This window comes from Leiobunum rupestre, chromosome 11 (assembly GCF_980474605.1).
Source record: "Leiobunum rupestre chromosome 11, qqLeiRupe1.1.hap1, whole genome shotgun sequence".
Classification (NCBI taxonomy): Eukaryota; Metazoa; Arthropoda; class Arachnida; order Opiliones; family Sclerosomatidae; genus Leiobunum; species Leiobunum rupestre.
Genome location: NC_143394.1, coordinates 16,762,729 through 16,778,575, shown reverse-complemented (window position 1 = coordinate 16,778,575; position 15,847 = coordinate 16,762,729). Strand labels below are relative to the sequence as shown.

The 15,847-nt window shown below is 38.0% G+C and overlaps 1 protein-coding gene across 2 annotated transcripts in view; it reads left to right on the top strand.

Annotated features, from left to right (window-relative positions):
• The first annotated feature begins 435 nt into the window (after positions 1–435).
• svp (COUP transcription factor 2) overlaps positions 436–15,847 on the top strand; it is a 65,017-nt gene continuing 49,605 nt past the window's right edge. Inside the window, exons 1-3 of one of the 2 annotated variants that reach the window (XM_090164066.1) lie at positions 436–831; positions 986–1,768; positions 4,002–4,529. In XM_090164066.1, the coding sequence (XP_090020192.1) occupies positions 1,399–1,768; positions 4,002–4,529 (898 nt within the window). In that variant the 5' untranslated portion in view covers positions 436–831; positions 986–1,398. Of the gene's footprint in view, positions 832–985; positions 1,781–4,001; positions 4,530–15,847 lie in introns of both variants that reach the window. The other variant, XM_090164065.1, reaches the window with a different exon arrangement.

The window sequence follows — 15,847 nt, the reverse complement described above, 5'->3', positions numbered from 1 at the left end:
GAGTCGGAGCCGGACTGGGAATCCGCGGTGGCGCGCTGCATCCGTGCCTCGTGGCGGACGGAGAGGAAAAGGCGAGGATGGCAAGAGGGCAAACTGAACAACGGCGGGCGAGTGTGCGCGCGAAACCCGCGCTCGAGAAGTGGTGCCGTAGTTCAGCCTCTCTCCGCGAACGCCCGCGCGCGACGCTCCTCACCCCCACCGCCGCCCCGAGGCGAAGCTAGCGGTTCAAGTTTGGGTGTCTTTCCCTCCTCGCTGAAGGGCGGGGAGGGCGGAAAAGAGCGCGCAAAAAAATCATGGAGAAGAGTGAGATGGGGCCACGGTTAAGCGCGACCACTAGTAGGAAGGGGTAGTTACGGAGTTATAAGGTTTTTGCCAGCTCAAAGGAGGGGGATTAGAAGTCAAGCCCCCCGCGACCGTTCGCACCCCTCCCGCGGCATCGGCGGCGGCGCTGGTGCGTGCGGAGAGAGATCTCGGGCCGAGGACTCGTCGCCTGGATAATGAACCGTCCAACGTGGCAAAAGAAGCCAGCGACGTTGGTGTTTGCCCCGTTAGTCGGCTAGCTCGACCCTACGACTCAGTGCGGTCGCGGTCTTCGGTCCGTGAGGTACGATCGGTTCTGGTGGTGCGCCCTCGCCTTCGCGCTACCTCCAGGCGCGCGCTCGCGGGTCGACCCCTCGTCGACCCTAGTTTGTAAAAACGTTTCGATAGATAGATATACGTACCGCATTTACGCAACACGCCGCGTCGTATTTTCGCTCAACGCGATTCGGAAGGCCTTTCCTTGACACCAAAAACATTTCTTCAATGTTTCATTTCACACGATCAACCAGGGTATTTTATTTTTATTTTTTCACATACTTTTACGTTATAACAGGCCGACTAGATTTTTTTCTTCACCCAAAGTTTAACCGCCTTAGCTTTATACGTAACCTTATTAGCGGGTCACGTAATTACTCTTTTTTAAATGTTTTCATTTTTTTTGCAGTGACAACACGTTCCAAAATACGGACGAAAAGGACATACGTTTTAAAACCGACCAAGAGTGCTTCTTAGTGATAAGCGAATTAAATTATCAGTACCTCGAGAAGTGATTAAAAGTCAGTAACGAACGATAACGGGAGAATCTCTATGTAGGTTTTTATTTGTCAGTCCGCGTCTCGTAAACATCCGCGCGCCAGAAGCGGCGACCAAACATCCGAGCCGGAAAAGAAAAAAGAGCACGCGTAAAATCGTCGAGGCGTTCCGCGAAACCTTCGCGTCCGCGTTTCGGCATCTCGGGTTCGTTTCTTTCGGTCGCGGGTTCGCAGACAGACCGCAGCCGTGTTCTTCTCGCTCGAATCGCGCGACGCCGCGGCCGCTCGCGCCCTGACGCTGCGCCGACCTCCGCCGCCGCCGCCCATGGCCCTCGCGGTGGCGCCCTGGCGGGACCCGACGGCGCAGAGCGCGCTGGCGGCGGGCGCCGACCCGGATATGTCGACGCCGCCGGGGGCGCCGCCCCACCAGCCGCCCCAGTCGAGCACGCCGTCGCAGGGCTCCGACAAGAACGCTCAACACATCGAGTGCGTGGTCTGCGGCGACAAAAGCAGCGGCAAACACTACGGCCAGTTCACCTGCGAAGGATGCAAGTCCTTCTTCAAGAGGAGCGTCCGCCGCAACCTGACCTACACGTGCCGGGGCAACCGGAACTGCCCCATCGACCAACACCATCGGAACCAGTGCCAGTATTGCAGGCTCAAGAAATGCCTCAAGATGGGCATGAGGAGGGAGGGTAGGTGCCAAGGTCAGGTGATTTCTATACAAAAGAGTGGCCCATCCCAGACGCCCAACCCACCGGGGTTTGACAACGACACTCCTCGAAATATTGTCGTAATTTTTGTCCCCTTCGTTTAATTTTTAGCGATCATTTTCGTGAGAAAAACCAAGGTAGGCTGTCTCGTTCAAAATTGCATCCCGTCTCATTTTATTTCTAGTTAAATATCACTTCATAGGATAACATTTGCTTCATTTACTTTTCATAAAACGCTGAAGATAGTTCACGCGTCTAGTTAGTTTTCTAGGGAATGTTAAACGTGAAACCGTAAAACAATCAAGATATTAGTTGTAATTTAGAGCAATTTCAATATAAAAGCGAAATTAATTGCATGTCATTCACTTACTAGGTAATTTAAAAAAGTAATTAGTAACATTGAAAATGGTCCGTTAGAACATGCTACAGATGGTTTGTTTTTAGTTTGTCCAGTGTAGAAATCAGTTTTAGAAAATTCAATAAATATACCATTATAAGGTGGAGTTAATGTGCATTATATTATAAAGTAATGGTTTGCATGTGTGTATTTGACACATTTTACTGTTAAAATATTCGGCAACAAGAAAGGTTTCCAATAGAAAGATGATTTTTTACTAAATCAACGATAATATAGTCAAGAATGTATTTAGGGTACTAAGAACATGCGTGTTTAGAGAACCAAAACTTTACTACCTAGGCCTGAGTAAAAATGGCTGTACAAACTGTACTAGTAACGCCATCTGTTAAATACTCGTTTTAAAATATTTTATTTTGACACCAAAATTTACTATCTACCAACTATTTTATTACTTATGATGAATTAAAAAATTATCGTTAAATTCAGCTGTAATTAAATTAAACTAACTCCATAGTTTAATTTAACGATTTATAGGCGATTTTCAAAAGATAAAGGAAAACGTTTTTACGACTGATACTAGATGGCGTGAGGCAATTAGGAAAAGTTTTAAAATTGAGATATTAACTTTGGGCCTGACTCGTAGGGTTTCAGTAACCTAAATACGTTCTTGTTATAATACATACAAGCGTATGATATTAAATAATATGAAATTGCACAAAGTTACGCATGTTTTTGGAAATAATGCTCTCAAATTATGTAAATTTCGATTAAATATGAGTTTTGCGATGATATTAAGATGGTGCATGTTAAAATTTTACTGTGATAATATGCTGAACGTTGATATGATATAATTTCTACTTTTCGTTACTAATTTCACACTAATCTTATAATTAAACATAACTTGGGACCCCCCAAAAAAACCCCTATGACCAAATAAATAAAAACACATTTCATGACCGAAATGACCAAGTTGAAGTTCCCAAAAGCGATTAGTCTAGAAAAAGGTTCCCCGTGTGTTTTTTTCCGGCGTGATGTTTTTGTTCTGGCATTCGGGGCTTCTTTTGCCCCCCCCCCCCCCCTCTGTGGGGCTTTTGTCGCGCTTGTTACGAGGCATTTTTGGCTCGAAAATCGACAGGAGGCGTACCATTTTTTATCGGTCGTGGGAGGGGTCGATTTTTGGTTTTTTAAAAAATAGCGCGCGTCGCTGTGGAGGCGCGCGCGGGAAAAGAGAGGAGAGAGTGTCGCCGCACTCCTGACGAACAAACGCAGCGTCGGCTGAATTTCGCCGGCGCAGTCCTGGCAGGATCGCGAGTTGGGCTTCTCCTCGCGGCGCGGCCCTATCGAGCGTCCTCTCTCTCTTCGGCCAGAGCAGGGAAGATACAACAGCCCGGAGATCCAGGTCCCCAGCACTGCTAGACGCGGCCCTCGCTCCAGCCACGACGCCGATCATCAGGGCCTAAAGGGACCCTCACACTATATAACGCTTGACCCCCTTTTCCCTAATTAAGGTCCCCCGTCACTTACACCGCATCGAGTCAGCGAATGTTGATAGTGTCGTTGTCTAATGGGCGCCCGGTCGAGTTGAACCCTTAAAGAACGACGCTTATTAAAAAAGACTAATTTCTTTAGTTATTTAGTAAATGTAAATTGAAAGAATAGAGAAGGCAGTCACGATGATAATGTCGGCTTTTTACAACGCGCAATGCCGTTGTCCCACTGTCCCGTGTCCGGGCAGCGGCTTTTGTCCTCTGACCCCGACCCTAAGTAGCGTTCGGATAGATTTAATGACGCCGGCTTCTAATAACTTTCGTTTTTCTTCCAACTCTTCTTCGCCCTCGTCCTTCGTCGCCGCATCAGCCGTGCAAAGGGGAAGGGTACCTCCCAGCCAGCACGCGCTGCCCGGCCAGATGGCCTTGACCAACGGGGAGACGCTGAACGGACACACGTACCTGTCCAGCTTCATCTCGCTGCTGTTGAGAGCCGAGCCGTACCCGCCTTCCAGGTACGCCCAGTGCATGCAGCCCAACAACATCATGGGCATCGACAACATCTGCGAGTTGGCAGCGAGACTGCTCTTCAGCGCCGTCGAGTGGGCGCGCAACATTCCTTTCTTCCCCGACCTCCAAGTGACCGACCAAGTGGCCCTGCTCAGGCTGGTCTGGAGCGAACTGTTCGTCCTCAACGCTAGCCAGTGTTCCATGCCCTTGCACGTGGCCCCTTTACTGGCGGCCGCCGGACTGCACGCGTCCCCCATGGCCGCGGACAGAGTGGTGGCCTTTATGGACCATATACGGATTTTCCAGGAACAGGTGGAAAAGCTCAAAGCGTTGCACGTCGACGCCGCCGAATATAGCTGCCTCAAAGCCATCGTGCTCTTCACGACGGGTGAGTCCATCTTTCGCAATATTTACACCATCTTATCAGACATTTGTTCGCAATGTCAATGCCGTGTATTTTGTCTTCTTTTAGAATAATATTCGTAAGAGCCTAGTTACGTTAGTATGGGTTGGTTAATGTAAGGTTAGGTTCCGGGTTCCATTAGTTAAGCGATTAGCAACGCCCGCAAGAAGAACAAGCTAAATGTTTGGACATTTAATTTATAGTAACATTTGTAGTTCGAAACATCCATTGAAAATACTGAAAGTAATGCACCGTATTCAACTGATTCTAGCTTAGCAAAACTAAAACTAAGTAAATCAAATTCTTGACTTTAATCTCTATTAGGCCTTAAGGTCGATTACCATTATCGTGAAGTAAGCTACAGTGAGAAACATATGTAAGCGTGAAATAATTATAGTAGCTTGCTCCTTCAAAAAATAAGCTTTGGTTCGCGCCTTATTTCAAAACAAGTTGCGGTACATTGATGTGAAGACGCAAATTGTTAACAAATATACAAATGAAGCAAAATTTTCAGGATAGAAAATTGTATCTCTAAGTATTTAAGTCTTCTTGAAAACTGTCGGTCACAAAAGAAATTGTCGACCTAAATTTACTCTACACGGGCTAATTAATTCCAACTTAGTATCATATTTCTACAATAAACGCACTAGTTTACATTTAACCCCATCAGTAAAGGTCATTGACTACATTGTTATTAAATTGACCAAAAAAAGGCTCAATATAAATTCAAATTAATAATATTTGAAAAATATCTTTTAATACAAGACGTCGAATTATTGATATGTACGCGTGAATGACGTTACGAAGGGAGCGGCATAATGAATACCCCATTAAAGTATCGATTGGGACGCGTGAATCGTCACAGATAAAATAAAATAACACTCTACCAAATTCCTCTGTCCACGAGATGTGATCATATTCATTTATAAACGAGTTGGTAATATCGGCTCGTAAATAAAGAATCGTCACTCGTCACGGTCCTACTACTCCTTATAGGGTCTAAAATCATCGGGGGTACCCCGGGCCTTACGGTGTAGAACCCCCCTCCGTTTTCGTAAAAAATCCAGCTCACGTAGGGTGCACACTTTCTCCACAATGGGCAGGCATTGAAAGATCGCGCATTAACCTAAAATTGCTCTTCTCGGTGGTAGTTTCCGCCTTCCACGAACCTTCTTTTTTAATCAGATGGGGCGTACATAATTTTCGGCGCTTGACCGCGGGCTAAATCGAATGGCATTAAATAGCTGATTTGCACTCTCAATCTCGGCTCTTTAAAAACACTAATGGCACATCTACGGCGCAACTTCTTTCGGAGAGACATTATTAACTGTTTTTATTACGTTGTCAAATTCGGGGGATCGGAATTATAAAATGATAAATGTTTCTTGTCGTCGCGTTATTGTAATTGAAACGGTTGCCCAGGTTATTTTACGGTTGTTATACGTTGATTTATAGCGCTTACGCTATATCCGTATGGTTTTTGAAAAGGTACTTTCGATATAAGTGAAGAGATATGGTATCAATTTCATTCATTAGATATGATATAATCATAATTCTGTAAATAATTATAAACCTTTTTATCAATTGAAATTGAGGTACTTATTACGTTTCTTCGTAGATATCTATGTATTGTAGCATAAATTATATTCCTTCATGTAATATTACGTAGATTGTATTCCTTCGAATAATTAACTGCGTAGATTGTATTCCTTCAAATAATTAACTGCGTAGATTGTATTCCTTCGAATAATTAACTGCGTAGATTGTATTCCTTCGAATAATTAACTGCGTAGATTGTATTCCTTCGAATAATTAACTGCGTAGATTGTATTCCTTCGAATAATTAACTGCGTAGATTGTATTCCTCCGTAGAATTAACTGCGTAGATTATATTCCTTCGTAGATTTAAATGCGTATATTATATTCCTCCGTAGAATTAACTGCGTAGATTATATTCCTTCGTAGAACTAAAAGCGTAGATTATATTCCTTCGTAGAATTAAAAGCGTAGATTGCATTCCTTCGTAGAATTAACCGCGTAGATTATATTCCTTCGTAGAATTAAAAGGGTAGATTGTATTCCTTCTTTTAATTAAATTCATAGATTGCATTCTTTCACATAATTATATCCATATTATATCCCTTCATAGAATTAAATTCATAGATTGTATTGCTTTGTAGGATTATACACATAGATTATATTCCTTTGTAGTATTAAATGCATATATTATATTCCTTTATCGAGTTATATGCATAGATTATATCCCTTTATCGAGTTATATGTATAGATTATATTCCATTATCGAGTTATATGCATAGATTATATCCCTTTATCGAGTTATATGCATAGATTATATCCCTTTATCGAGTTATATGCATAGATTATATCCCTTTATCGAGTTATATGCATAGATTATATTCCTTTATCGAGTTATATGCATAGATTATATTCCTTTATCGAGTTATATGCATAGATTATATCCCTTTATCGAGATATATACATAGATTATATCCCTTTATCGAGTTATATGCATAGATTTTATCCCTTTATCGAGTTATATGCATAGATTATATCCCTTTATCGAATTATATGCATAGATTTTATCCCTTTATCGAGTTATATGCATAGAATATATTCCATTATCGAGTTATATGCATAGAATATATTCCATTATCGAGTTATATGCATAGAATATATTCCATTAACGAGTTATATGCATAGAATATATTCCATTATCGAGTTATATGCATAGATTATGTTTCTATACTCATACACAGAATACCTTACAGGCCTAGAAATAAACTAAGGTGTTATAATATTTATGATATAAAAAATCATTAACGGACGAAAATCCATCATTTTGTTCATGACATTTTAAAATTTGAATTATTAAATCGTTGATTAAAATTTATTATATGATATTAATTGAAAGGTTAAAATATATCATTCAAATGGAAGGAATACATATTAATTCATATTGATAGAGTAAATAGGATCGATAATATGTACGCTTAGATTATTATAGAATTTAAAAATCAATAACATTGACACAGAATTATAAATATCAATTTCTTCACTCATAGAATTCGTAGGACATAGAAAACATTCACCTGCTAAAATTCATCCATAGAATAAAATGAACAGGCGCGTTTACTAGTTCAAGGGTTAATAATTTAACAGCGAACCTTCTTTGAAAAGAGGGCAGTGTAACCGTTGGTCCGTGTTAAAATCCTTCGAAACGAAACCTTTCGCACTCTATTTATAAACCATTTTACTAGGTTCAACGCGTCCTAGCGGAATTTAACGGAGGGTGAAATTGTAGGCATAGCGAATATAAAAAATTGACGCTGGCTAGATTGTAAGTAAGGGTCTAAATTTTCCTTAACCGGGCGTAGAAGATCGTAGGTCGAATCAAACGAGCAACCGAGGCCTGGCAGCGATTTAGCGCGGCTTCCATTTCTGGCTGGGAGGGTGGCGCGCTGAAACGGGGCGAAGACGAGCGACTTTTGGTCCCTGTGGGGTGAGAGGAACCAAAAAGCGCCGAAGTTTGTCGCTAGTGGAAGCTTCGCCCTCGGGGGGCCAAGGGTCATCGACCCCAGACCCGCAGAAGCATTTTTTGGGACATTGAGGAACTGCGAGATCTCATTGAGAACCCCCCACACACTCCTTGCCCTCTTCGCTATCTTCAACTTAAGGTCTTCGCCAAAATCCCCCCTCGCTACCCACCCGATCCATCCTCAAACTCTTAATTCGTATCTCATCTCGGGCCAAAGAGATAAAAGGGTGAGGATTAGTCACATCACCAGCGCCGCTCCTCGTTCACGAGCTAAGCGCGGGAGCTACGTCCGATACTCATCTAGTTTGTTTTGGAGCCTAATTTTGGGGTACTTCGCGGTAAACAATGGACGTAACAACCACCCTTCGAGCTCGCTTCTCGGAATATACGAGGTTTGGTCCGAACGTCCGTCTCGTAAACACCATATTTTGTTTTTATTTTTATAAATTCGCCTTCCAAAATACGTACTTAATACCTTAAAGGGGTTAATAAACTAACGGGTTTTTTTTTGTGGTATCAACACCGAGCGAACTGATATTTCGATAATTTTTTTTATCAACATTGTATTTACCGAACTCTCTGGATTTCCGTATTACAAAAATTTGATGATACTATATACGGGTACAGATAAAAATACTGGCTTGATATTACGGAAATGTGGATAGGGATTTCACTTATTTAACTCTACCATTTTTTCGTTTATTTGATATACTAATAATCTTCTCGAACCATTATCACAACCAGAAGTATATAATATGGCCTAGAGATAAGTATCAGGCTGTAAGATTAATTTCCTTAGTTTGAAACATCATAGTGTTGTCCTAAAGAAACGATAAATATCCAATCACCATAAACAGAGTCATTGTCACTTCGTTAAGCGTTGTAAAATTAGGCGCTGTAAAATTAAATGGATGCTTTTTATTTTTAGAATAAATAGAAATTATATTTTTTACAGAACCATTTTTTAAAACTAACGATTTAACACCGACTTGTCCGAAATATTTAAGTTAAAATAACCTCTATCATGAAATAGAACTTTTAGTGGCAGGGATATTAGTGCGAATGGAAAAAATATCAGCGCAGGCTAAATATGTTTCAACGACAAAATGAAACATTACATTTTAGTTAACTTATCTAAATAAAAAACCTTATTTAGTACAACACGAAGAAATAATCGGAAATTCAAAACCATGTTTTCAGTAGTCAAGCCGAAGACAAACAACGCCATTACAGAGCTGAAGATTAAGTTTATAGTCAAACGCAAACATAAAAACCGTCCGTCGTCAGTCCAGCATCACCATCCGATCTCAACATCACGACATTATTTAAGGCATGTCCTTATTAGTGAACTAAACCCCATCATAAATAGAAAATAAACAACACCACTACAGAGTACAGATAACCAAGGCTATAGTCAAACCCAGACATAAAAACCGTCCGTCGTCAGTCCCACTTCACCCATCGATCTCCTCATCACGACACCACGCCATTCTTTAAGGCATGTCCTTATTAGTGAACTAAACCCCATCACAAATAGAAAATAAACAACGCCACTACAGATTATCAAGGCTTAGGTCAAACATAAAAACCTTCCGTCGTCAGTCCAACTTCACCCGGCGATCTCCCCCATCACGACAGCGAAACCAGCCATTCTTCACGCTTTGATTATTATTAATAAATTCCGAGGAAGCTTTTATAAATGAGGGTGTAAAAGTAAAAGGTTAAGCGGCGAACAAGAGAAGAGAGTAGGGTGCCACCGAGGAGAGAGATTCTTGTTGTTCCCTATTTAAGGGGGGTGACGCGGGAGGGGGCTGGCGGGCATTGAGTGAACCCGCGGGTTTCCTGAATCGAGGCGTCGATGAATGGACTCGTAGGAAACAATAGGGACGTCCCAAAAGCGGACGTTATTGAACTCGGAACTGCGACCGTCATTAGGCGGCTAGGTCTGGATAGACCGCGCGCTCGTATATTATTAATTTGGGGGAGAAAGACGGACCTGGCCCGGGCGAAGGGTCTCTGACACCGAGGCGCGAGTGCCAAAATATCTCCCTCCTTCCTCTCGTTCGGAGAAACTCGGGAGGGGGGAAAACTCGAAATTTGCTCGACCGAGCGTGGCAAAACCTGCTCCCTTTCGGTCTATTCGTCTATCATCCCTATCTTTAACTCGCGGCACCGACTGCATCGAGAAAAAAATGATCCACGTGTTGGCCGTTTTCATTGCCACGACGATGCGCAGACCCGAATCCACTAAATAGAGCGATAACGAACTGCCGCTTTTTTCATTTCTTTCATTAATTTTTTATATCTTTCGTTTCCAAACGACGAAAATGTATAATATAATATAAACGATTTTGCAATTAGTTTTATCGCGGGTTCAACTGCACTCGGATTTATCAACTGTTTTAGCTCTCAACAGATAAACCGTTATCTTTCTCTATAAATAATTAAGAATGACAACTATGAAAGATCCTTTCGTTAAATAACTTCACGCGTACCCATATTTCGACACACACACACACACACAGACAGGCATATACTCAAACATGTTTTTAATTAAAATCTATTTGCATGTCTTACATCTAGTGTTGTTAATTTTCCGGAAAATTTCCAAAAAATATTCCGGAAAATTTTCAGCAAATCGGAAAAAATAAAATATTGAAACATAAATTACTTTTTAAGGGTTTTTAATGTTTTTTACTTTTTATCGATATAAAATGTCTAATAACAGTAAACATACTACAAAACAATAATAGTGTTACATTGTTAATCAGTTTAAACTAGTCTAGAGGTTTAGTTTTACTTTTAGATTCGAAAAAATGAGGCGATAATGCCGCTTTATTTAAATTTGCAAATAATATATTAGACTAATCATGGAATGAAAACTTTTTTATTTATTCCGGAAAAATACGGAAATTTTCCGGAAAAAAAGGCCTCGGTCATTTACCGACTTACAACACTATTTTGATCCATTACACGGCCAACTAACCTTCATTTAAATTACATTTTCGGCTTTGGTTATTTTCATCAGTTGATATCTAATTCCGGTTGCAAATTAAAAAGATTAAGTAATAATTAAAAATTATAATACGAAACAGGATTTCACCTCTAAACTCATTAGGCGTAAAATCCGGCGATAAGGATCACGCACCGACCCGGTTACTTCGCGCGCTTCCCCAAATATTATAGTATCCTTTAATAAAAAAGCGCCCCCTTTAAGGAAACCAATACAGGCGTCACACACAACATTCCATCCCTTCGTCGGCGCACTTACTTTACCCAGAAAAATCTAAACCATTAATCTCTGAAGCGTAAAGTAGAGGGCGCCCTAATCGGAGTATACTTTCACTCTCGGCTTAACACCCGCTGATGAAAAAAAAAGGAACAATGCTCGGCTCTTCGCGGGTCCTACTTCAGGTGTAAAAAAACAGGGTAGAGATTTACCCGGATTACAACAGAAAAATAGCGAATAAAAGAGGCATTGTATTGACGGCGCGGTTTGACGTTTCGGGTCCCGGTTCGATTACCCTCACGTGAAATCTGGCGATAGCGTGTTGGCTACAGTCACTTTACGTAAGTTGGCCTTTTCGGGAAACGACGGGAGGAGGGGGAGATGGTGTCAGAGGGGGGGGGGATGCCTCTGATTAAGCGCGTAGTTCGTGGCTCATTATATGTCGCCCTCTCGCGAGTGGGTCCGGGGTCGACGAACCGTGACACCCGACCGCCACCTCATCACCCCGACGCGTTTTGCCAAAAATGTTCGGTCCCTGTCAGGGCCAAACTAAAGATAACATCGCCCCCTCCCGCCACTGACTGCAACCTTCATCCTTCAACCGAAAACTGGCCCGGGAAAAATTCCTCCCGTTCGAGCATTTTTGGGACTTTAGCGTGGCTGAACAACCTTTCTCGGGGACATCCGGACACCTGCAAAATGTTTCACCTGATACTGAAGTTGTATCGTGTATAAACAAGATGGCACCGTTACTTATTAACTGTCACTCCTGAGATTTTTCCTAGTGTTTTAAATTTGCCGGAAAAAGAAAATAAAAATTTCTAGAATATTATCCGGAAAATATTCCGAATTGCGGAAAATTTTCTGCAAATCGGAAAAATAAAAAATTGATACATAAATTACTTTTTAATAACTTCACACGTATCCATATTTCGACACACACAGACTGGAATATAATCAAACGTGCTTTTCATTAAAATCTTTAGGCATGTCTTACATTTTTATCTATTGTTGTTAATTTTCCTGAAAAATTTTAAAAACATTTCCGCAAATCGGAAAAATAAAAAATGAAACATAAATTACTTTTTAAGGGTGTTTAATGTTTTTAACTTTTTATCGATATAAAATGTCTAATAACAGTAAACATACTACAAAACATTAATACTCTTACATTGTTAATTAGTTTAAACTAGTCTAGAGGTTTAGTTTTACTTTTAGATTCGAAAAAATGAGGCGAACATGTCGCTTTATTTAAATTTGCAAATAATATATTAGACTTATCATGGAATGAAAACTTTTTTTTTCCGGAAAAACACGGAAAACTTCCCAGAAAAATACCTTGGTCATTTTCCGACTTACAACGCTACTTTTTCCTTGTAAAACTGACCGCTACATTTTGATTTAAAATCTGTACTGTCGTGGTAATCGCTGTAGTAACCCCTTATAAAAATATATTATGAAAATATATTATAGAAAGTCTATAGAAAATGTTCGTAAGAGACTCGTCTGAATTGCTAAATTACTTGAAATTTATTTCGGTTACTCAAAATATTTTTGAAAGTAGAATATAAAATTGAAAATCAAAGCAAATTTTGAAGTATGTTAGGTTAATATTCATTTTTTATTACCGCAATTCACAGTAAGGCTTTTAAGAGTAAAAAGTATAAAATCACAGACGAAATTTCTGGTCAATTTTTCAAAGAGCTTGTCAACAATTTGAAGCAGAATATCAAGTTCTAATGATTATAATAATAGTAACTGTTTTGTTTTAATATTTTAGACATGACAAAGGTTTCAAAATCCAAAAACATAGTCAATTTAACTAACCGTAATTTGAAATAATTTGAACCTGAATTAATGACTTTAAAAGTTGCTTGATGATTAAGGCCTAAGGTGGTGCCTTGGGTATTAGCCTAGCTGATTATTATTATTAATATTATTTATTATTATTAAATTATTGGACATAAAATCGCTAAAGTGCTACAATAGACGTAAATTTAAAAAAACTAAAACAAATTCATTACTATTTTTAAATCGCAATATATATATATATATATATATATATCTCAACAATTGCTTATACTACATCAGGTAGCGAAACTAGTACATTCGTAGGGCCCATTTGAGGCAATTCTGAAAAGGGATTTTCAAAGCATTAGGCAGCTATCCCTGATAAAGTGTCAGGTTGGCTTAAGGTCCGAGTTGTATTAAAAGCTTTATTGGTGGCTAACCTTTTGGCCGGCGGTGATAGCAGGAAGGGGTGTTGGTATCCGTGTCTTCCAGAACGGAAATTCGTTCGTCTTTTAATTCAGGATGCATCTTTTGACGAGTGGAAGTCACGCAGACACTAAAGACATACTGCAAAGAGACGGGAAAAGTCATTATGGATAATTGAAATTCATTTACAAGCTTATTTGACTATACATTTTACAAAATTCGTTAATTCCGAAATACGTATATAGATTAATAACATAACTAAATTAATTTTAAATAAATAATATTTTTTGCCTTTAAAACTATAAGTTTGAAAAATTATAAAAAACACTTTAAATGAAGTCATTTAAAGATAAAAATTAAAATTTAATTTAATTTAATTAAGTATTTACACATATAAATTTAATTAATAAATAAAATAATAATAATAATAAGCTAGGCTAATAATACCCAAGTCAAAACCTTATGCCCAAGTCATCTAGCGATTTTTTATGCATAAAAAACTAAATTTAATTAAGAATTTAAACGTATAAATTTAAATAAATTTAGTTTAAATAAGTATTTAAACGTTTAAATTTAAATGCGTTTTATTTAATTAAGTATTTAATCGTATAAATTTAAATACGTTTTATTTAATTAAGTATTTACACGTATAAATTTAAATACGTTTTATTTAATTAAGTATTTACACGTATAAATTTAAATACATTTAATTTAAATAATGATTAAGTATTTAAACATAATTATTATTTAAATTAAATTTATTTAAATTTAAGTATTTAAACAAATTTAAATAAATTAAATTTATTTAAATTTAAGTATTTAAACAAATTTAAATAAATTAAATTTAATGAAGTATTTAAATAAATTAAATTTAATGAAGTATTTAAACAAATTTAAATAAATTAAATTTAATGAAGTATTTAAACAAATTTAATTAAGTATTCAAAGATTTAAATTTATTTCAACATAAACTAATTAATTCAATTTCATTCATTAAGTATTTAAAGATATAAATTTTCATTAAGTATTTAAACAAATTTAAATTAAATAAATTCAAAATTAATTAAATATAATTATTATTATATTATTATTATTATTAAATATAATAATAAAACATATATTAAGAATATTAAAATATGTCCCCAACAATTTGTTAATATTTTTAGTAGAATTTAGTTGTTGATCAACCACAGTATAAATGGACAATTTTATTAGTAGAAAAGTTGAAGTTAAAATTCCAAAAACATAACAGGAATAATCGGCTATGTAAGTTACGCGAATTGAAGTTACACTTTGTACCTTTGGGGAGGAAAAAAATCGAGAGGTCGTCTATTTGTTTGTATTATAATGGTTTTCGCGGTACCGGTTTTACATAGCGCATGACGAACTTCAAACTTTCGTTTTGTACGTATGAAGATCACGCTCCTTATATTAATAGAGTTGAGCGAAATCCATTTGGTGCCCTTTAGAACCTAGACTCGTAGAATTTCGGCGCAAGCATTTAACCTTTGCCATTATACATTATTTATGTACTCTTTTCAAACAATAATAATATACACACGATGAGAAGTGTTTCACATCCGTTCATAGTTCTCGGAAATCAAAGGTTTTAAATTATGTTCAATAAAATTGTAGGGCTTTATTTAAAAACAACAAGTTATCTGAAATAGAAGCTACGAAACTTTAGTTCGGAATGTTGAAACTGCAAATGTAATTGAATTTAAATAAATTAAATGTATAGTAATCTACGTTATCGAAATTTTGATAGGATAAGGCCCATATGGCGTTCTGTGATTTCATAGTTAAATAAATTTTAAAAAAAAGTTCGGGTTTCGGCACCATAAAATTCTTAAAATCACGGTTTTAACTAAATTAAACAGGGAAATCATGGAAAATTCAAGGAATTTAACAATGGGCCCAAAAAGTCAGGGAAAGGTCAGGGAATTTTAAGAATTTGTAAAAAGTCAGGGAATTCAATTTTATCTTGCCACTTTTTGAAGGTAATTTTTACTCTATAGTTATCTGCCAAATTCTATGATTATTATTTAGTTCCTTGAAAGTTTTTCTAATTTTTTTTAACATAGCAATAGTACTTTTGTACTGAAATGTAGGTTGATTTCAATTTATAAACTTCTGATAAAAGTGAAATATAAAGCAAAAAATTGTCTAATTTTGGTTTTAAAAAGTCAGGGAAAATCTCTTAAAATGGTCAGGGAATAGTCAGGGAATTTGAATCTGAAATTATTGTGGCAACCCAGTTAAAGCTATTAAATTTCCGCTTGTTATAACTAAAGAAAATAC